The sequence below is a fragment of the Paraphaeosphaeria sporulosa genome, assembly GCF_001642045.1.
Source record: "Paraphaeosphaeria sporulosa strain AP3s5-JAC2a unplaced genomic scaffold CC84scaffold_10, whole genome shotgun sequence".
NCBI lineage: Eukaryota > Fungi > Ascomycota > Dothideomycetes > Pleosporales > Didymosphaeriaceae > Paraphaeosphaeria > Paraphaeosphaeria sporulosa.
Window position 1 is genome coordinate 761,683 of NW_017253369.1, and position 21,113 is coordinate 782,795.

Genomic DNA, 21,113 nt, shown 5'->3' on the forward strand with positions numbered 1-21,113 from the left:
TTATAATATAATCTAAATATATAGGTATACTAAATTACTATCTAAGTTTTAAATACCCTACCTTAACCATAACCTAAGCTCTAACCACCCCAACCCAACATCTCCCTAATTGTGGGTAGACCCTACCGATTTGCCAGTCAATACCCGAGCCCTTCCGGTCACTTATCAACGCGCGCTCCCCCATTTTTGGCATGGAGGCGGTCGGTGATGGTACTCCCCCGAGCGAAGGTATCAAACTGCTGCTACAGCGTCTCAATGTAGATAGCTCACCTTCGCGCGGAATTTCGCATCTACATCTTACCTAACCAGGACGACAGTGGTGCATGGATATGTTGGAAATAACCACTTGGGAGATTGCGGAGATGAAGTTATTGGGACGAACAGGCAAATGTTGATGAACGCGGGAGCCACCGTGTGGTGTTGGAAGGAGGAATGATTTTCACAGATGCGCTGAAGCACCCATGCAGTGGACATTGACCAGCAATTTCAGCCAGGTTAACCATTCACCTGTCATAGTCGTGAATGGATATCAGTGACTTGGGCCTCAGGTGCAGTTCAAACAGATCGCTCGTGGGAAGTTGTTGATTTGTAACTGGACCAGAGTGAAGGAACGGAGAAGATTGAGGTCTCTATACCCGAGGCGGAAAAGAGTTGCGCTGTGGTGCGATCGTCGCCTCTTCGATTGATGAAGAGGGTTTCGGCATTGCATCTGGTTCTCAATTTTTCTGACAACAGCGCCCTTCAACTGACATCGTACCGTCGAATAGTCATCGCGCCCACGAATGACAAGCCTGGTGAGGATGGAAAGCTTGTAAGTAGTCTCGAGTTTCTTAATGGGGGGTGTTTTCAGTTGGGGAACCTTCCAGAAGTCCTGAGTACAGTTGTCTCAGCCGTTTCGATGTTTGTTAACACTGGCTGCTCTATGGGTGTTAGTGCTGGACCAAGGCACAGACGCTTAGTGGTCATGTCAACTTGGGATCTTCTCCTCTGTGTTCTTTCAGACTTTGGTGAAGGCCTTTGGCCGTGCGTAGGCTAACAGCACGCTCACTTCACCACAGTTGAAAGTGAGAGCTCTTGGCACCGTCGAGTCGCGTGCTCTTTAGAGCGGGCGGATGGCTCTTTCTCTTTCTGTCAACGCTCCTTCTGTCCACCTCTTCCACGCACGGCAGGTACCACACGCACTCCCGCCACATCGCCCAGCATGCCAGCGCCAGTCGACCACTCGATAGAAGATTGGGATCAGGCTGGACCCTATCGGCCGCTCAACCCGCCGCCGTCTGGGACGCCGCCAGAGGGACCGCAGCAGTCCGATGCTGGTAAGTCCGCCGAGGGGCCGCAGCTGGGAGCGCAGAGTCTGACACCATCACAGACGAGCATGGCCATCGTCGTTACCAGCGACGCGCGCGCCGCCCAGCCTCGTCCTGCCCTGACGCCGGGAATCGAGACCGGCAGCCATCCCCGTCACCTGAGTACCTAGACTACTCTGACTCGAGGCCGGAGCGAGCGCAATACCGCGAGCGCTCCCCGCAGAGCGGCCGGAGCCGGGCGTCGCGACGAGAGAGGCGCGGACGTGAAGGTTCGCGACTCGCTGGTCCATCACCACCAGCTGGTCACGCCGATGAAGGACGTTATCGCAGCAGGCGGTCATCGAGCCCCCGTTGGCGCTCACCATCCCTGCATAGCTCCAGACGCTGTGACCTGTCTCAGACCTACCCGGCCCACCAGGAGTACGACGAGTACGAGTACAGCAGACCGCGTGCTGCGCGTACGCACCCCCACCGGCAACGCTCACTCACGCCTGTCTTTGTGCGTGAGCGGCGTATTAGCAGCACCAACGTCCCCGAGACTGCATACCCTCTTCGCGCCTATACCAACTACATCGCCGATAACCATGCCGCGAAGCGCCGCAACACGCCCTACAACCGACACTTGCCAGTCTTCCGCAATGGCGACGGCAAGGTCAACCCATCTGCCTACGGATCCGTGCTGCATTACGACTTCGGCTTGTGTTATTGTACCTTCCGCACCCCGTATATGTGCGAAATGGGAATAAGGTGTCCGTGGAGACATCATCCCCTGTCATCGCGCGAGAAGCAGTGGATCCATGAAATAGCCCACGGAAAGGGAGAGCAATTCACCGAGGAGGCGGACAAATGTTGGGCTACTCCAGATGTACCCGTTCCCGGACATAACATGATCGAGGTGATGCAGCAGGAACGAGACGATCAGCGACGTGGATAATCGACCATGTTGGTGTTGCTTGCGTGCTTGTTACGTGGGCAAAATCTGTACAGAATCACGACTGGCTTTGCTTAAAGCTTTTCTGCGACCCATCAGTACCAGAATAGAATGAAGCGCGACCAAACAAATCGTGTGGATTCAAGATGAACGGTACTAGTCACTGGTGGAGCTCGGTATGGTCTGGGCAAGGTCTTGGTCAAGCGTGACAACCAGTCCCTGACCAGGGAACTCAGATAGATTTCAGGATAACCTTGCCAACTTTTGAGTCCGTCAATGATATATTGGCCGTTTCCGATGCCTCCAGTGATCGCTTTTCCGCCGACATGGCGTATTCTACTCTCGGTGTTCCACCTCGTCTTCCTTTTCCCCATTCACCGCCGCAAAACTCGCCCTCCTTGCCTCCGCCGCTACAACGCTACTTCTCCTTCTCTCAGCATACATTTGTGCCTCCTCGGTCTCCTCGTAACTGATGAGCAACTCGCCATGCTTGTCGTACCGATGCGGCATCTGCTTTGCAATCTTGACCACATTGAAGGGATTCGTCGTTTTGTGGAAGATCTCGTCCATCTCCTCCAAAGAACGGTATGCAGTCTCCGGAAAGAAGAAATAAACGCAAGGAACTATGAAAGCATTGATTACGGCGAAGATGATGTATGTCTGGTATCCAATGTTTGCGAATGCAGGAGGCGTGACCATGACTACCATGAAGTTGAAGATCCAATTTGCCGTGGTGGAGATGGCGTTTGCTGGAGCACGGATGCTCAGAGGGGTGATTTCTGCAGGATAGAGCCATGTCATCCCCAGCCAACCGATGGCGAAGAATGAGTTAAAGACAAAGAGGAACACAGCCTGAAAGAGCTGTTAGCGGAAGAATAATGGCGAGGAGCGTGCAATACGTACGGCAGCAATACCCATGCTATCGCTGACTTTGCTGGTAGTGCCAGCCAGGACGCACATACTCACGGACATACCTGCTGCTCCGAAGATCATCAATGTTCGTCGACCGAATTTTTCGATCGTGAAAATGGCAATCCAAGATGCCATCCAGTATTCCGTACCATTGCACGCAGCTAACAGACGACTCAGAAAGGGCGACAGGCCAATGTTTTGCTCGAAAATCGTCGCAGCGTAGTACGTTATGATGTTAATCTGGAACCAGTCAGTTGTGATGTATTTAGTATGGTTCGGAGTGGCTCACCCCCGAGATTTGCTGGAACATCTGGTTGACATAAGCCAAAGCTGTGCGATGAAAGTTGCGGTTTTTATTCATCCTAAAACAGTCTCTGAAACCGCCCTTCTGCATCTCAAAGACAGTATCTTTGACAGCCTGGAATTCGCTCTGAATCTTTTTGTCCTCCGGAGGCAGGTCGCTGAGGGCGCACAGCACTTGCAAAGCATCGTCATCTCGGCCCTTGAGGACGAGCCAACGAGGCGACTCAGGTAAACCGGGGATCAATGCTAGAATGAATAGAGCGAGAATGATCTGGAACGCAATGGGGAATCGCCAAGAAATGGTACTTGGCTCCAGGAAAGAGAATCCAAGGTCGATCCAGTAGCTGAGCATGACGCCGAACACAATCAATGATCCCTGCGAATCAATTAACGCTGCGAAAACTGTTGGAAACTAATACGCATACTTCGATCATGACCATTTGTCCTCGGCGATGGGACTTACTGGTCTCGGCTTGCCAAGTTGGTACTCTATCGTGCAATTAGTTTCACTGTCAGGAGCAATGGCGCGATAATCTTACGTTGATGTATTCATGCCGTTACCAAATCCTGTTATCCAACGTCCTACTATGAGTTGCGGCAGGCCGAACGAGGAAGTTTGTAAGATTGCCCCGACAACCATGATTGCACTTCCGACGAAAATAGTGCGCTTGCGTCCAAGCATATTGCCAAGCCATATTGTTGCCACAGCGCCGAAGAAGCAGCCAAGTGTATATGCGCCGACTGTGATGCCTTGGATGGTGGAAGTGTAGCTTGCAGTAGTCCCGGTCGGTGGATGAGCAGTATCGATTTCTGGAACTGGATACATATGTTAGCGAAGCCAACACATGCTCATGGTAGTACTCACAGTGCTTGAGAAAAGACCCCAGCGTGAGCAAACCGCCCATCACACCTTGATCTGCGATAGATTAACTTTCTGATGGATATCTAATACTGCCCACGCACCATAGCCGAAAAGCGCAAAATCAGTGCCTGCAATGACTGCAATGGCAATGTTGAGCTTTGTACCCGTAAGGCCGTAGAATTTTTTCATGTTGGGTCCAAACTATGAACAATCGTCTACCCAAGGAAAAGAAATGCAGTAGAGATGCGCCTAACTATGAAGGATCAACAAGGACCGGAGGCGAGAGCGATACTGGTCTCAACAGAAGAGTGGACCTCCGCGCATTTATGTGAGCCTTCCATGATGGCGACCGCGAGTAAGCTACTATAACACGAGCAACAACGATCGACTAGCTGCCCTTTGTGCTGGGATGTTCAGCGATGACGTTGGACGTTAGACGGTTGAGCCGCTATGCGGGGTGCAGTAACTCCCGCCAAATACTAGCTGCTCATTTGCCGAAAAAAGTGGCACGTCGAAAACTCATCCCGGATTGCCCGACTGGGGCATCCGGCGCATCTCAGCGCAAGTACGGCCATCGGAAAACAGCACTGGGGGTGTCCGGGGAAGGTATGGGGTGTGGCACTAGATGCGAGTCCTCCGAGAAGGCGCCGCAGATGACGCAGTGCGGTCCCGATGCAGCATGTAGATCGAGTCGCAAGCACCGAGGCTCATAGGTGAAACTTTGCATGGCTGTACGTTTGAAGTTTTGCACTTTTCGACATAAGCTGCGCGACAGTGTCTTGCTGATGAGGCTGGAAGCATCGGTCTATGTTATTGCATTTAAGCTCCTCGAAGGCGACCGACAATAAGGCGGATATGACTTAGGTGGGGAAGTTGTGGGTCCGGATGCTCCTTCGGCCTAATCAACACAACCTCAGACAACTTGGACAAGGCTTGACCGGGCCCCGTAGCGGTGCGTGTTGGCCATTCTCCTGTTGAACTCAATTGCGAGACATGAAGCATGCTAAGGCCAAATGAGTAGCCAGGCAAAACTTCAAAATTCTCCTGACTGACCACTCGAACTCTTCGGACATGGTCCAGAATTCGAAATCAGTTGAAAGGAAGTAATGCATCAGATGCGTCAGCCATCGTGGGTAAGAAGCTGTCCTCTGGCATCGGCCAGTCCCTGCGGAAGATCATTGATGACTGTGACTCGGAGCATGGGTTGCGCGAGCCATATCCAGGATCTGGGATCGACAGTATAGATAAGCCTGTTGAAAATGTTGCCAATAGTTGTTGTTCGGGTTATGCGTCGACGAGCAGCCCATGCGTGTTCTGACCCCTTACAGACACTATGCTTTCTTTTGGTTGAGTTCAGCTGACAGCGAGCGGCCTCTACTCGCTCTATTACATCCTCGCTGATAAGTCGTTTTTTCACTTTTTTTTTTTTTTTTTTTTTTTTTCTCTCCCAGTGACGGTCGAGTGCCTTTCTTTTGTGACTTACATGAATAGTCGTGAAAGTTCAACCTCGATTTCGGTATGTTTCCTGGAGGCTAGGGTTGCAGCCGCGACTGAAGTCTGCGTCTTCGAGCGCTAAAGTATCAACGGATGCAATATCTGTTCCGATGTGACCGACCTACTATGTGAAGGTATGGGCTCCGCTGTGCCGAACAAGGTAATGCACCATTCCTCCCATTAAACTACACTCTCTTCATGATACGTTGCTGAGCCTGGGGCCTCGAGACTGTTTATTTAGTTACTCAGATAGCCTGTGCCCGACGCCCTCCGCTGACTGGACCTGGCAGGCCGCACAAATTTTACGAATGCGCAAGATGTTTGACGTGTTTTGCATATGCGCAGTACTTACAGACACACAAAGTCGAGAACGACTGCCGTGAGGTGCCACTGTACTACCCAGGTGCTGTCTATCTTTAGTAAGCAGGCGTTCAAGTGATTCTTGTGCAGGAGCAAACACACCTACCTCAGCCGAGATAATTCGTAGGGTCGCGTACAACACTGAAAGTTCTTCCACCGGTGCGGGTTGTTCTTGAAGAAAGGACAAGCGAAGATGTTTTCTTCAACTCGGCCGGCATCGGCAGCAGTACCACTGATAAGTGCCCTGGTGTTCCTCGATCCTGCAAGGCATGAGGTTGGAGAAAGAAGCCACCTGGAAAACTTCGGTAATGCGAATAATTCTGGACGGCAATATGAACAATCTCGGTCGCGCTCATGATGATGAGACTCTTAGACGTTTTCTACGGAAAATCACAGAGAGAAACGTCTACGGTGTAGTTTCTCACAAAAACCCACCATAGCGTGTGCAATTGCGGAGATAGCCGGGGAGATCGCAGGTGCTGCTGACTGATTGGGTCATAAACCGGTGAGCAACGTAAAGTGCAGAAAAGGAAGCGAAGAGGCGCCCAATCGTATGTGCCCTCTCATACGCATCGTAATCTTGCAGCATCAGGTCAAGTCCGCTAGCAGGATGCTTTGCCACCTGAAATGCGTATCGTCGAGTGCCGAAAGCTTCACAACGAACGCCATCTTTGCGCGAGAGTCTCAGCCATGTCTAGCTTAGGCATCCCCACGCGGTATGCGCTCTTTCTAATACTTCTCGAGATGTCAGTGGCTCCGCGAACACTTTGTCGTTGTCATAAGCAAATACACCTGCGTTTAGCCACCTGGGTCTCACAGTTGCAAATTTCTGGTCCACGCGATTCGACTCAATGTTCCAATACTGCCGTAGTGCCACATCTTTGCCGATCTTCTCGAGGGGTAGCAAGAGATTAGGGCTTCAAGCTCGTCATTTGGCGGTTAATGGAGTCCTGCCATACTCTACATACATGGTGCGCGTCGCTCTGTCAGTGCTGTGTTTCTCCCTAGAGAGTAGGACTTTTTATACGAACGATATCGTCTGAAGTTTGGACCTTTGAGAAGGCGGCAATGATACATGACTATGTCGTGCCGATGCGTAGAAAGACTTCGCACACATAAGACTTTGCCTCTGTTGTAAAGTATAGGGCAAAGCGTGGTGTCAGAGTGATAAATTGCTAATGAGGATGATCGTGCCTACCTATACGTAGGGGTAATGCGCAGCTTCCGTACGAGTGTGGGTACTTCTGCATGCCGGAGAGATGCTTCCCAACATTCCTGTATCTATGCTTATTTCCACGTCTTTCCAGATGGCCAGGTAATGTCCCATGCGAATTTCTTTAGTATATTTCAGCGAACTACTTCACCACACCCCGCGCCCGTAGGGGTGTTGTCGAGTGTCTCCACGAGGACTAACAGTCTAGAATGAACTTATGGAGTCGGGGAGACAAATTTTATAACGCAGAGAGCTACACAGTCAAACTATCCACGAGTTGGCTTCAAATGCGATGCAAACGGGGTGCCTGATAGAGTAGCCTAGGTATGCTCATCGGTCGTTCGAAGATCACCTCCGATCAGGAAGGAGACCACAAAGGTACTCCCGAAGGCGCCCGTAAGGTTCGCAGCATTAAAATGTTGCCATATCGCGCCGAGCCATCGTGACCTGCCTATTCTGATCGTTTTAAGCCATGTTCTACACATTTTCCACCAGTCGACGACTTTATAGGTTGAGAATGCAGCAACATGGTCTTATGAAACACCTTAAGCGCCTTGATTTTGCGGAGGCGGCAGCGCGATCGACGCAAGGACGCATGGCCGAAGAACTGCCCTCGCATCCCGGCCCCGAGAAAGCCCATATACGTGACTAGCACCGTGTAGATCATGCCCAAAATGAGAAAGTCGTAACATGATCGAACACCAAATCACGAATACCCACTACTCGACTTATGGGCTTAGCTGCGAGCACGTCGAGCCGTCAAGTGACCAACTCCTTCACTCCTAATCCAGCTTCAAGGTTTACTTGATACCTAGGGCAGCCGATACATTGGAGCAGCGTAGCAGAGCTGATGCCAGTGTTGGGACATATACAAGACCGTGAAAGTTCAAGTCTTTCGTATCCAAACCGACGTTCACCCATGCTGTGCGATAAGGGTATATCTGCAGTAGTAGGCCTAAAACCCCAGGCGTAGAGAGGCTTGAAGGGTATTGTTAATCGAGGCTGCTGGTTCGGGTGGCACCTTCCGTGTCTGTCAGTTGCCTCCGAGATCCTATCTGCTATATGTTTGTTGTATATTACAAGCGACAAAGGTCCTGCCTACTTGAACGCTGATTCCGGCTCGTTACCACGTGACCTGAAGTTAATTGGATGCTGATTTGAGAGTAGAATGGTAAAGGTGTGTGTGGGCTTCTCTATCTACGATACGTTCGTGCGGGGTTATCGCCTAGGGCTGGGGCATGATATGACCACCCTCGACTATTTAACCCCTGTCGTATCCCTGCCTCCTTCCTATTAGATTGATATAAATTACATCGCGACAGGGTGCATCCCGACTACCAAGATGTCTATCAAGAACTACCGTATCGATACCGAATAACATCGTAGGGTCAAAGTCTTGTCAAATGCCCTTTGAGGATTACATTTCCGATATTGTTGGATCTATGCGACTACATCTTACGTCGGATTGGGAAAGAGAGACTTGGCAATGTTTACTACACTGTAAGGTGCTGTCTTGGACAGAGACGACGAGATCGTGATGCAGGTGACCTATCGTCTCGAACAGAAGCTGGAACAAGTATAAATATGTAGCAGTATTCTGTCCAGTTTGCAATGGTATCGCAGACTCATTTGCGACCAATTCGCCTCATCAACATCAACGTCCATTCTCTCGCGTGTCGTCTTCAGAATATCAGCCATGGCCTCAATCACCAAGTTCCTCGCTGCTCTGGCAGTCTTCCTGCCCATCGTCTACGGTGCGCCTACCCAGGCCGCCAACGCCCTCCACCCCGAGATCCTGGCAGCGATGAAGCGCGACTTGGGACTGGATGCTGAGCAGGCCCACGTTCGTGTTGCTCGGGAGCTCAAGGCTACTGAGATCATCGAGCAGCTGAAGACGTCTACTGGCAGCTCTTTCGGTGGCGCCTGGCTCGTTGACGGCGAGCTCAACGTCGCTGTCACTGACGAGGCCTTGACCTCCGAGGTGAGCGCTGCCGGCGCCACGCCCGTGGTCGTTTCCAACGATCTCTCCAAGCTTCAGGAGGCCAAGGCGGCTCTTGACAAGCTGGACATCGACGCAACACTTGGTCGCAAGCGCGAGGAGTCTGGCATCGCTTCGTACTACGTCGATGTCGCCGCCAACAAGCTCATTTTGGAGGCACTTTCCGGCAGCACCTCCCAGGCAGCGGATCTGGCCAAGCAGGTCGGCCTTGTCGAATCTGAATTCGAGGTCAAGGTCGTTGACTCGATGCCGACCACCTTTGTCACGGTCCGTGGAGGCGATGCCTACCTGATCAACCGAAGCGCTCGATGCTCCGTCGGCTTCTCAGTCACCGGTGGTTTCGTCTCTGCTGGTCACTGCGGTACAACTGGTAACACTGCCTCCACCACCAGCGGTACCACCATTGGAACTTTTGCTGGCTCAGTCTTCCCAGGAAGCGGTGACTACAGCTACATCCGTGGTACTAGCGGAAACACCTACTCTGGCACCGTCAACAACTACAGCGGTGGTTCTATCGCGATTTCGGGAAGCACTGCTACTGCCGTTGGAGGCAGCATTTGCCGCTCTGGATCCACTACTGGTGTCTTCTGCGGCTCTGTCCGTGCTCTGGGCGCGACCGTGAGGTACTCCCAGGGAAGTGTCACTGGTCTCACTCAGACCAATGTCTGCGCCGAGCCCGGTGACTCTGGAGGTTCCTGGTACTCTGGCTCCCAGGCCCAGGGTGTCACCTCTGGAGGCTCTGGCGACTGCACCAGCGGCGGAACCACCTACTTCCAGCCCGTCAACGAGATCCTGTCTGCCTATGGCCTCACTTTGGCCCGTGGTTAGATAGCTAGTTGTTAGAGTCGTTTGTGCTATTGTTCGAAGGATACTGGAAGCACTGCGCGAGTTGTACATTGTCATATTCGGTTACAGCCACTTTAGCTTCCTATCAATTTTAACACATCATCTTCCAATATTTTATCATCGTATCAATCGAGAACTCGTGAACACTGTAAATAAACAAAAGGAAATAGTATATCTGGACAGTACTCGGCGGCCAGTGTACCGTGACAACCGACATCGAGTTCAATTGTGTGGGTGGGTATCTGCCATCGGGCGTCGAAGAAAACGCGAACCGATATAATAAGGAGACAAGTCAGACTTGCGGAGGATTGTTCACGTTATGTGATTTTGCAAGCAACGAAAAGTGCCACGACCAATAGTAGCTGCGCTAAGTTGTGAGTTAAGCTGCTCCAGATCATCTTAACCACATCCTGTCAACCAAAAGAAAACTTCAAAAACGCCTCGCACGTCGCAATGCGAGGGCGAAATGCAGTAAGTAGTTCGACTACTCTCACAACTCTTCCTTGTCTTGTTCATCGTCCCAGCCACTCGTATCCGTATCCTTGATGGGGTCCTCCTCGGCGTCCTCGATAGCTTTCAAAAACTTCTCGCCAGACTTCTTGTCCGTTGCGAAGAGGTGGTCCACAACCATCTTCTTGGGCGTCTCGCCGAGCCATTGGAACAGCGAAAAGTCCTGGAATTTTGAGGCGCGGAAAATCTCGAGTACCTCAAGAGGTTCGTCGTCGCTCAGGTTCTCAATGAAATGACCCATGTTCTTGGGAACGATGCCAACGTCTCCAGCCTGATAGTCGAAGGTCCTTGCGTTACCCTCTCCAGCGAAGATGGTTACACGAGCGCGACCCTTGATGAAATAGCTCCATTCGTCCGCACTGGGATGCCAGTGCATCTCTCGGATTGCGCCAGGCTCGATGTCAAGATGCGCTGCAGCGACGGTTTTGGAAAGAGGGAAGTTGGTGGAGTCGGTGATGCGAACCCTACCTCCGGTGGTGTTCTTTGGCTCCTGTGCCAGCATCTTGTGGGTGAATTGCAGCTTTGACTTCTTGTAGCCCGGGCCATTGGGAATCTCTTTGTCGATGGAACCTACTTGGCGGCCCTGGAAGATGTACTTTTCCTTCTGCGGGATGGCATTGAATACTTCGGGGTGCACGCGGAAGTTCTCAGCAAGCACGCTCTTGGGCGTGCGAGCCACCCAGTCGGTCAGGAGGAAGGTCGACTCCTCATTAAAGTTGCCATCATCGAAGATGAGTAGGAATTCGGTGCCGTTAGGAGCGAGACCTTGCAGCGAATGGGGGTGGCCAGAGGGGAAGTACCACAGATCGCCCTTCTCGAGATCGTCGACAAAACTGCCACCTTCTGTGTCGAGAGCAGTGATGCGGACCTTGCCCTCGAGAACGTATGCCCACTCGGCTTCCTTGTGCCAATGCAGCTCACGAATGACACCCTCGTCAAGACGCATGTTGACACCAGCCAGCTCAACACTGGTGGGAAGCTCGCGAATGGTGGTTTGACGGGTCCAGCCGCCTTCTTCAATGCGAACATGCGAGTCTGCAAAGGACCACCTCATGTTCTTCATGTTGCCATGGTCGGTGCTAGGGGGCCGAATCAGATCTGGGTTTTGGCGCTGTCGCTCCTTGTTCTGCGGGCCCAGCATGGTTGCTCCATCGCCGTTTCTCTGTGTCAACATCAGCAGTCGATCGTAATAAGTGGTGGAACTGGGCTCACCCATGGCAGCGGATTCAGCTTGTCGCCAATTGAGTCGACCTTGCGATCATACGGATCGCGATGGTCTGGTGTGTAGGGTGTCTTTGCGCGGAAGACTCGTGGTGCTCCGTTCCCGGCTAGCGGTGCCTGCTCCACGGGAGCTGCCCAGGCACCACCGCAGGCGCCCAGCAAGGCAAGATACGACGAGAGATGCATGGCGTGTGATTCAATTGGCTTCAAGTCCAAAGTCGAAAGTCCCCGTACGTCTTTATAAAACGACGCTGCAGCCGCCCTGCTTTATGTCGCCCGCCGTGCCCCGCCCGCGTCCCCTTCAGCATGACGACATATCCGAGCCTTCCCTTTGCGACGCGCCCGGCTGCCATGTTTGACTCGTGGATGCGCCTGCTCCGCTCTCAAACACTGGTCAGCACGCACCAGAGCAGCAACTCTGTCGCCGACGCCGAGATAGCCTACATTTGCCGCCGTGCCGACATGTCGCGCTAGAGGCACGGCCAGCAACGCGACGCCTCGGAGCCACTTCTGGCGCCGACAGGCCCTGTAAAAGGCCCATCCACAACAACACGGAACACGGCAGCCACAGAAATGAACAGCAACGCGCAAAACCACCGGGACCGACGCACCGACGAGGAAACCCCGCTGCTGGGAGGGCCTGGGCCTGCAAAGAATGCGCACGCCGCCGGCCTCGGGACGAAGCTGAAGAAGCACTTTGGGGCGAATGTGAGCAAGAACTGGGCGGATCTCGTGTTGCTGTTTTGCTATGTGATCACGGGGCTGCTCGACAGCTCGGCCGTCTTCATCTGGGGCTCCTTTGTGAGCATGCAGACTGGTGAGCTACATTATGCTTCGTCATGGCCAATTGGGCCGTCGCGACGCCGTGCGATTCAACTGGTATTCTGACGACAATGGCAAGGCAACACGGTGTACCTGGGTCTCGGTCTCGTCGCCCCCTCTGAAGGCATCCGCTGGGTCAAGGCACTCACCTCCATCACCTCGTTCTGCCTCGGCTCCTTCTTCTTTGCACGCTTCCACCGATTCCTCTCGCCCCGCAAGCGCTGGGTTCTCGTCGCCTCGTACACGCTCCAAATGCTGCTGATCGTCCTCGCCGCGCTCGTTGTCACCTACGGCCATGACGAGGTCGACGACAAGGACCATCTGCACTGGCAGGTCCTCGTGCCCCTCGCCGTCGTCGCCTTCCAATCGAGCGGCCAGGCCGTCACATCGAGGGTGCTCCAGTACGGCGGGCTGACGAGCGTGGTGCTCACGAGCAACTACTGCGATCTCTTCTCCGACCCGAACCTCATCGCTGTGAGCAACGTGGAGAGGAACAGGAGGGTAGCTGCACCCATATTGCTGCTCATTGGCGCCATGCTCGGCGGCGTGTGGGCGCACAGCTCCATTGGGCTCGCCGGCGCGCTGTGGACCGCTGCTGCGCTGAAGGCGGCCGCCGTGCTGGCTTGGGTCTTCTGGAGCGCCGAACCTGACAATGCATAGCCGTCGCGAGCGTTCAATTTGGTGCCTCGAGGTTGTTTTCGTAGCTGCCGCGTCTCATGAGGATGCATAGCCATATGCAAATAACACTTCTTGTTACACATTAGCCTACATCGGACATGGGTGGCAGGCCTAACGCCAGTCGCCATGCGGTGCTGAGTATAGGGAAAACACGCGGGGAGCAAAAACACTCCGCCAAGGCATTGCGCAGCACTTCTTGTAAATATGACGAAGTGTTGGAGAAGAGATAGCACATCAAATGCATGTTACTCAAATATAGCTACATCATTTGCTTTCGGATAACACAGCGTAGTCGTATTTGCAGCAGCGCCGGCGGCTACCGGACCATATAAGCCCCCACAATCGTATCTACTGTTTGCCTGCTCATACCTTCATCTGTAGGGACCCTTGTACGCTCGAAATTGGTCCCTCCTCCTGCGACAACATCGAGGTCAGTTGCGAACTTGGCCTCTGCGTCCTTCCCCGCAACTTTCAACCTGAGCGCACACTCCAGACGATATCCTCTCCACGCGCTGTACGTCTTGAAACTTGGAAGCACCTCTTTAGGCAACGCGATGGTTGCTATGCACACCTGACCATCGAATCTCCCTTTTTGTGGGATGAAGGTGGCATTGGTGGGCGTTTGCGTTTGCGCAAACGCGGTCTCTTTGAACGTTTCCTTCCTACAGGGTATTCCCGAGGCATTGACAGCTGATGTGGTCTGCACCGATTCGGATCCGAACGTGCGGATGCCCGTATACGATCGCACAAGAAACTTCATACTTGCGACTGTGATGTCTGGGATTGGGAAATTGTACAGCTTTCCGGGTGGCGGGGCCAGAACCTCCACCGTTACACTGATCTTGATGTTGGCACCTGGCACAGACAAACGTGGTGCGATGCCTTTGATGCTGAAGTAGAATGTCGGCGCTGACGTGTTGAACGCATCGCAGAGTTGTTCGCGCAAACGGAGCTTACGCTCTTTTGTTAGGGCTGCTGTTTGGATTGAGAGGTTCGAGGTCATGTGGTGCTTTTCGCCTTCCAAGAGATTGATCTTGGATATTGGAAGACGTCGGGTGGTGAGCGTGATGGGAAGTTGAAAGTGTGCGTTTGTGACAAGAGCATTTGTACTTCGATCCCGTATGGAGCGAACAGCGATCAATGTGTAGGCTGTCGATACAGAACCATAAGCATTGGACAGCCTAGATGCGCTGCGCGGGCCCATGTACATGGATGGCGGTAGCGGGTGGCCTGCATCGTTCTCAAAGGGGTTTTGCGCAGGCCACTTCGTTGTCCAGTACTTGTGTCTCAACTCATGGGCTTGCGTTAAGTCGTTCAAGTCGTGGGGAAGATCGCATACGTGTAGAATACTGAGTTCAAACCGCGGCATAGAGCTTTGCAAGTCGCGATCCAGATCTTTGGTTTGCAAGACCAGCGGTGTATGGTTCGTGTATATTGCTTTTGGTGCTTGGAGCGTTGTGGTGATTTGCCCCGACAAGATGATTCGAACATGCTCCTCAGCGATTGACCAGCCAATAATGTAGCCAGTGATCGTCTCTCCCGGTGCATACACTCTGGAAGGGTGGTCGAGTACTATTTGAAGCTCTGGATCATGCTTTGAGGGCGTTGGAAGGCTAGGTAAGATATCCTGAGCAGGCTGGGCACTCGGCGGCGGCAGCGGTTCAGGTTCATCGTACAGGGAATTGGCATCTGTATCGCCCTTTGCTGTCGTAGTAGGAACGAATCCATAGTTTGATGGCCGTGGTGTAAGTCCTGGGCTTTGTAACGATAGTCTTGCTGGTGACCGAGGCCCTGGTGGTGGCCTGGGGAAGGTAGACAGGAGCTCCATTTCCTCAATCTGCTCCAAACGCAACTGCTTCCGAGGAATCGACACTGACATCGCTACACGATGACATGGATACTACGAGATAGTGTGAATATAAATCTTGTTGAAGCACAATGATGCCTGAGATACATACAAAACACAGGTAGCCAGCGCCGTCTGAAATTCATCGACTTGCAGGAAATTATGTTATGCTCAGAGCTACCAGGCTAAGACGTGCAAAGTCGCCTGATTGTATCGTACGCAGAGAAATATAATGCTGATGCGACTGTATCGAGGTACAGGTCTATTCCGTAACGCCGGGCTCCCAAAAAGCAAATGCCACATGCGACGTAAGCGGTTTCGCTGTCGCCGTACACCAACCGATACATCGCTGTCGCATGACAAACCGCACGTGCCACAAGTACGAAAACGATATGCATAAGAGAATGCCTGCATCCTCAATAACTCGTCACATCTTGATATCGTAGCACTTCAACTGTTGCGATCAGTTCTGACCCCACCACAACTCAGCCTCTTGCTCCTTCCAGTCGTCGAAGGCGCCCGCAGCGCGATCTTTGATGGCCTGCTCAGCAGACGCCTGCCATGTCTTGCCGAGATGGCCATTTGAAAGATCCTCCTTGAACTTGGCCACGTCGGTGCGGAACAAATTGAAGTTGAGGCTAACTTCTCGAGGGCGAGCATCCTCAGCAGCGGTACCAGCACCTGAGGTACGGATACAAAGTCAGTGTGATTCAAGACAAGATGGTACAACCACTGTGCACCCCTGGGTTTACTTACGAAGGTCATTGGCGAGCTTGACGTTGATGGGATTGAGCGGGAGCAGGGCGAGGATATCAAGCTTCTGCTCGGAGGTGAGGCAGGTCCAAGCGTTGGCTTTAAGGAGCATGTGAAAGAGGTCGATTTTCTTGAGGCGGCTATTGGCGTTGGTGGTGATGTAGACGGGCTCGAACACCCTGCCTCCGGGCTTGCGAGCTGTCGTGGTAGCCGGCTTTGGTGGCGAAGCGAGGTTTTCGAATCGCTCAGGAGCCTTCCGGGCGCGACCACTGGAGCGGGTGCCGACACGAGGTGCGGGAGGTGCACCTTTTCGCGCAGGCTTCGTACCAGCGCTCGCAGCCGCCTTCTTGACGCGCTTGGCTGAGGTCATAGTAGTCTGACGATCCTCGACCTCGGCGTGAGCGCGCTTCTTGCTCTCGATAGAGGTAGACGAGGCAACTGAGCCAGAAGGAGAAGGAGCACCGGTGCCGTTGGAAGCGGAGACAGGCTCAGTGCTGATTGATGGGATCGCACCCGGGGTTGCAGCACCGGGAGGTGTGGGGATGGACTCAGCCAGAGACAGAGGAGAAGAGTCAATCTTGTCAGACATGTTTGCTGATTTGTACCTGATTGGTGTCGTTTTGAGAGATTGCTGAGTTTGATTCGAGGAAATTGGAGCAATGGTTGCTGTGGATGCGTCGTGAGACGAGTCGACCGGAAGTGGAGGTTCTAGAGAGGGTTCCTTGACAGTAGGAGACCTATACACGTAAGTTTGCGACGGAGAAGCGTGTGCCGAGTCCTATTGTGCGCATCCGTGCTAGAGATGTTGTCGAGTGAATGGTTGAATGTGCACAACAGGAATGTGCGGAAGAACGCCATAGTAGACCCGCTGAAGTATAGCTCAGAGGGCACGGGTGAAATTGAACGACTGGGCTGAGACGTATAGCATTCCTCAATGGACGGACAATAGCGCGTGGAGCGTGAAGTGAAAGACGCGCCAGACGCGAACAAATTGAGCTAGGATGCACGACCGAAAGGGAAGGAACGCTAAGTTGAGGAGCGGCCGTGATTCGAAGGGTCAAATAGAAAATCGAATTTACATACCGTACAGGAAGGGACATGGTGGCCGGAGCAAGTGTGTCGACGTCTGGTCGTGTAGTGGTGTTCTGGTAGCAAGTTGCCCGAGTATAACAGGCGGAGACGCGAGTTGATCCAGCAATCGCACTCGAGACTAGAGGAGGCTTCACGACATGGGAAACATGTGGAAGACTGCGCCAACTTGAAATGATATGAGTCGCTGCAATGCTGAGAATGTGCACGAACGGCTTCGGAATGGAGTGAGGCTCGGCGACGAACGCTAACTTTGACAGAACGCGATGGTCGGATCAGCAGACATTGCCCGATTGCGGTCCATGGCACCAGGCGCGAATGGTGTAGCGTTGAGCGATGTGGTGAGTAGGTATGGTCGTGAAGGATGCGGCCTACCGGTACTGCCCAGAATCTTTTCCGAGCTGTGCCACGGCGGTGCCAACGAAGACCGCAGCGACGAAGCAAATGAGCGCTTTACTCTCGGGAAGCCACTTGCGGGACAGTCAGGCTCCAGCTTGCCATGTCTTGATCCGCACACTGCGGCGTTGCTGGCGTGCGGATACGATAAACACTGGGCGGCCCGTGCGTGGGGGTTTTGGAGTGCATGTACGTGGGCACACTGCGCCTGGAGCTTCGCAGCCACGCCGACGACGCTGCACAACCGACACGTAGCCTCTCTGCAGCGCACTTGGGCCGCCTCGCAGGCCGCAGCCGTCTTTACTCTCGCGCTCACATTGTTCCATCCCCCAGAAAACTAGCCGGAGCGGTGCGCATCCGCAATGATTGAGCACACGGTGGTGTCGCGCCTCGAGGGCAGTACGTCACAGCCCAGCAACCGCGCCGCGCACGCAGGACTAGACTGACGGTCATGGCAGGCCTGGTGCTCTGCGCGTCGCTCGAGACCAGAGAGGTAGGCAGCGCCCGCCGCGCACGCGCACGCGCACGCTCACGCATCTCAGTTAGACCCCGAACTGAACGAGGTCATCAACAAGGCCAAGCTCGTCCAGCGCCGCCTGAACCGCAATTCCGAGCCCCAGGGCAGCATCGAGAGCGGCAAATACACATACCAGTCCGCCCCCGCGCCCCCGCGCCGAGTGCGCTCGCGAGACGCTGCTGACCCGCCGCCCACAGCTATTCATTAAACGACCGCGGCGACCTCGCCTTCCTCTGCATCTGCAACCGCGCCTACCCCCGCAAGCTCGCCTTCACCTACCTGTCCGACCTGCAGACCGAGTTCGAGAACAACTACAAGCCCGATGCCTACAGCAGCCCCACCCTGCGCCCGTACGCCCTCAACGGCTTCGACAAGTACATACAGCAGACAAAGGAGACGTACCAGGACACGCGCGCCACCCAGAACCTCGACAAGCTGAACAGCGAGCTCAAGGACGTGACCAAGGTCATGACCAAGAACATCGAGGACCTGCTGTACCGCGGCGACAGCCTGGAGCGCATGGGCGACATGTCGAGCCGGCTGCGCGAAGACAGCCGGAAATACAGGAAAGCCGCCGTGCGCATCAACTGGGAGCTGCTGCTGAAGCAGGTGAGTCCACCCATGTCCAACCATTCGCTTGTCCTGACCCTGCACAGTACGGCCCCTTTGGTGCTCTCGGCTTCATCATAATTTTCTTCATCTGGTGGCGTTTCTTGTAGCATCGTTTCCCGGCAGGTCGATAAACCGGACGGGTCGGGCTTAACGAGGGCCGACGTTTGCATATCTCACATCACCAAGACAGGCGTCCGACTCCCGTGTTGAACCTGAAGACACAGTCCCTAGGCTGGGAGTACGCTTGCATTTCTTGGCCAACCGTAGAGAGTTGGCGGGCATTACACCAGAATACCACGGAGACCTGGTTGCAGCATGCAAATCGACACCTGGCAATACGCCCTCCTTGTTCGCAAGGAATCATCTATCATTGCCCGTCGCAATTCTGCTTGAGCTTGCGGTCTTGGCCTATTCTTCACGTCGCGCTTTAGGCACTAGTGGAATACATGCCTATTACACTCCATTGATCCTTCCGTGTTCTATGTCACTTAACGGTGCATTGATCCGTATGCTGCATCGTGACTTAACAGCACGGACCAGTCAACCCCACAGTGTTCTTCAGGTGGGCCTTACTCCAAAGAGCGACGGGAAGAGCGCAGAGGCCCACTACTCTCTCTACGCCCCATGTCAACCGGACGCCCTAACCCTCCGCTCCAGCGCAAGGCTAACCCTCCACGTCCTCCATAAGCTCTTGGCAATACACTCAGACCGACCGCTCCACAGATTCGTCACAGTGTGAGAGTAGTACGGGCTGCGTCGTGCTTACAGGACTAGAACGCTAGTGTACCGACGATGGCAAGCTCCCTGGTACGCCCTAAGAAACTAGCCCTCCCACGGATAATGCAACGAGGCGATGGAGCGGTCGTGCCTTCTGGCTTCCCACATGCCAGGATGATACCTCAAGCTTCTCAATTGATACACGCCGGTGCTGAGTTGGACATATAAGCCTGGTTTCTCGCATTCATTTTACAGTTGACCACCATTCACACATTCTACCCACCCGTCTCCGTGCAGATCTCATGTCCCCACCCATCACTGGCTTACACTCTTACCTATTGTAAATGCAAAATGTCCCAACCCCAAATCGTACTCTTCCCGGGAGCGTGGCACCTTCCTACATGCTACTCACTCATCATCCCGAAGCTAGAAGCAGCTGGCTATACGGTACATACGACCCAATTACCCTCTGTCACCGACAAAGATCCACCAAAGGACCTCTCAGCCGACATCGCAGTTGCCCGGGCCATAGTAGACAAAGCCATTGGGTCTGGAAATGACGTCATTGTTGTTTGCCATTCCTGGTCGGGTATTGTAGTCGGCTCCGCATTGGTAGGGTACAGCAAGAAAGAAAGAGAAGAAAAGGGCAAAGAAGGCGGTGTGGTCAGGTGCGGATACATGTGCGCCTTCCTGGCGCCCGAGGGTTTAAGCCTGACCGAATCAATCCAAGGCCCGCCTCCAACATGGTGGACTATCGAGGCAAGCTAACATTTCACGCTCACTGTGGTACATACGGAGCGAGCATCATTGCTAACAGAAACTTAGGGTGAACACTTCGCACGCCTCACCGACTCGGCCGGAGACATATTGTACAACGACCTTCCGGATTCCCATCGCGCGCAGTGGTTCGAGAAAGTGAGCCGCACACACTCAGTACACTCATTCGTGGCAAAGGCCACGGGAGAGTCTTGGAAGCAGATTCCGACATACTACCTTATTTGTGAGGATGACCTGGCGATACCGGTTGCTGGACAAGAAGCTATGACGGCGATGGTGAAGAACATGGGAGGTGAGCTCCGGACCGAGAGGCTAAAGAGCTCGCACAGTCCGTTCTTGAGCCATGTAGATGAGACAGTATCCTGGATCAGGGGGGTTGCTGGCGAGGATGCATAGTCATGTGTTTGTCACAGATGCTTAAATAAAAGTTGATATATTGAACGCCTCCGCACTCCATAGAAGGATGCAGCTCCTTCCTTAGGCCGTTACTTCTTAAGTATTAGCTGAATCATTCATGAGGTGGCGCTCACAACGAACGCGGAAAATCAGCTGACTCATCGAGGCTGGTCCCGAGTTGCGACACGAAGCCGGTATCGAAAGCGGCAAATTTCTTGCAGTCGCTAATCTGTGCATATTGCTCCCGTCCAACGAACGCGCGTTGTACGTACGTGCCCGCAACACTTCATTCGACGCAGCTTTCCATGACCTCCGGGAAGAGAGCTCGGACAGGCTTCTCTGTGCAAATTGCACTCTGCATCTCGTTACGGGCACAAGCGCAGAAACCCATACACCCATGGCAGTAATTAAGACTCCTGGAAGACTCCTGGAAAGACGGTTGAATTAGATGTCGGGCGAAGTGGATGTTCATACATATACCGATGGCACCTTTTGAAAGTCGTGAAAGACGCCCCAGGTGTTACCATGAAGTTCCTGGCATGGACGTTGGCA

General features: G+C 53.5%; 9 protein-coding genes across 9 annotated transcripts; 5 read left to right on the top strand and 4 right to left on the bottom strand.

Moving 5' to 3' along the window:
• Positions 1 to 1,201: 1,201 nt before the first annotated feature.
• CC84DRAFT_1221081 (uncharacterized protein) lies at positions 1,202 to 2,241 on the top strand (the record flags this gene model as incomplete). The annotated part of the gene is made up of 2 exons (XM_018183226.1): positions 1,202 to 1,316; positions 1,370 to 2,241. The coding sequence occupies 2 exons, from the start codon at positions 1,202 to 1,204 to the stop codon at positions 2,239 to 2,241; spliced, it is 987 nt and encodes a 328-aa protein (XP_018031958.1).
• Positions 2,242 to 2,418: 177 nt separating this feature from the next.
• CC84DRAFT_1153534 (sugar transporter STL1) lies at positions 2,419 to 4,716 on the bottom strand. Its single transcript, XM_018176842.1, has 7 exons — positions 4,417 to 4,716; positions 4,319 to 4,369; positions 3,993 to 4,269; positions 3,879 to 3,942; positions 3,440 to 3,829; positions 3,142 to 3,390; positions 2,419 to 3,090 (listed from the first exon to the last, which is right to left on the bottom strand). Exons 1-7 carry the CDS (start codon positions 4,502 to 4,504, stop codon positions 2,575 to 2,577), a joined length of 1,635 nt encoding a protein of 544 aa, XP_018031959.1. The 5' UTR covers positions 4,505 to 4,716; the 3' UTR covers positions 2,419 to 2,574.
• Positions 4,717 to 9,078: 4,362 nt separating this feature from the next.
• Positions 9,079 to 10,209, top strand: CC84DRAFT_1153537 (uncharacterized protein; the record flags this gene model as incomplete). The annotated part of the gene is made up of 1 exon (XM_018176843.1): positions 9,079 to 10,209. One exon carries the CDS (start codon positions 9,079 to 9,081, stop codon positions 10,207 to 10,209), a length of 1,131 nt encoding a protein of 376 aa, XP_018031960.1.
• Positions 10,210 to 10,313: 104 nt separating this feature from the next.
• CC84DRAFT_202637 (oxalate decarboxylase oxdD) lies at positions 10,314 to 12,337 on the bottom strand. Its single transcript, XM_018185581.1, has 2 exons — positions 11,950 to 12,337; positions 10,314 to 11,899 (listed from the first exon to the last, which is right to left on the bottom strand). Exons 1-2 carry the CDS (start codon positions 12,142 to 12,144, stop codon positions 10,718 to 10,720), a joined length of 1,377 nt encoding a protein of 458 aa, XP_018031961.1. The 5' UTR covers positions 12,145 to 12,337; the 3' UTR covers positions 10,314 to 10,717.
• CC84DRAFT_1153544 (uncharacterized protein) lies at positions 12,279 to 13,792 on the top strand. Its single transcript, XM_018176844.1, has 2 exons — positions 12,279 to 12,775; positions 12,860 to 13,792. The coding sequence occupies exons 1-2, from the start codon at positions 12,532 to 12,534 to the stop codon at positions 13,438 to 13,440; spliced, it is 825 nt and encodes a 274-aa protein (XP_018031962.1). The 5' UTR covers positions 12,279 to 12,531; the 3' UTR covers positions 13,441 to 13,792.
• On the bottom strand, positions 13,608 to 15,695 carry CC84DRAFT_202346 (uncharacterized protein). Its single transcript, XM_018185578.1, has one exon. The coding sequence runs from the start codon at positions 15,335 to 15,337 to the stop codon at positions 13,775 to 13,777; it is 1,563 nt and encodes a 520-aa protein (XP_018031963.1). The 5' UTR covers positions 15,338 to 15,695; the 3' UTR covers positions 13,608 to 13,774.
• Positions 15,582 to 17,284, bottom strand: CC84DRAFT_203345 (uncharacterized protein). Its single transcript, XM_018185584.1, has 4 exons — positions 17,141 to 17,284; positions 16,663 to 16,794; positions 16,061 to 16,551; positions 15,582 to 15,985 (listed from the first exon to the last, which is right to left on the bottom strand). The coding sequence occupies exons 1-4, from the start codon at positions 17,155 to 17,157 to the stop codon at positions 15,768 to 15,770; spliced, it is 858 nt and encodes a 285-aa protein (XP_018031964.1). The 5' UTR covers positions 17,158 to 17,284; the 3' UTR covers positions 15,582 to 15,767.
• Positions 17,285 to 17,895: 611 nt separating this feature from the next.
• Positions 17,896 to 19,259, top strand: CC84DRAFT_202983 (transport protein-like protein sec22). The gene is made up of 4 exons (XM_018185583.1): positions 17,896 to 18,035; positions 18,085 to 18,194; positions 18,257 to 18,668; positions 18,716 to 19,259. The coding sequence occupies exons 1-4, from the start codon at positions 17,994 to 17,996 to the stop codon at positions 18,776 to 18,778; spliced, it is 627 nt and encodes a 208-aa protein (XP_018031965.1). The 5' UTR covers positions 17,896 to 17,993; the 3' UTR covers positions 18,779 to 19,259.
• On the top strand, positions 19,260 to 20,824 carry CC84DRAFT_202349 (alpha/beta-hydrolase). The gene is made up of 2 exons (XM_018185579.1): positions 19,260 to 20,147; positions 20,214 to 20,824. Exons 1-2 carry the CDS (start codon positions 19,740 to 19,742, stop codon positions 20,559 to 20,561), a joined length of 756 nt encoding a protein of 251 aa, XP_018031966.1. The 5' UTR covers positions 19,260 to 19,739; the 3' UTR covers positions 20,562 to 20,824.
• Positions 20,825 to 21,113: the final 289 nt, after the last annotated feature.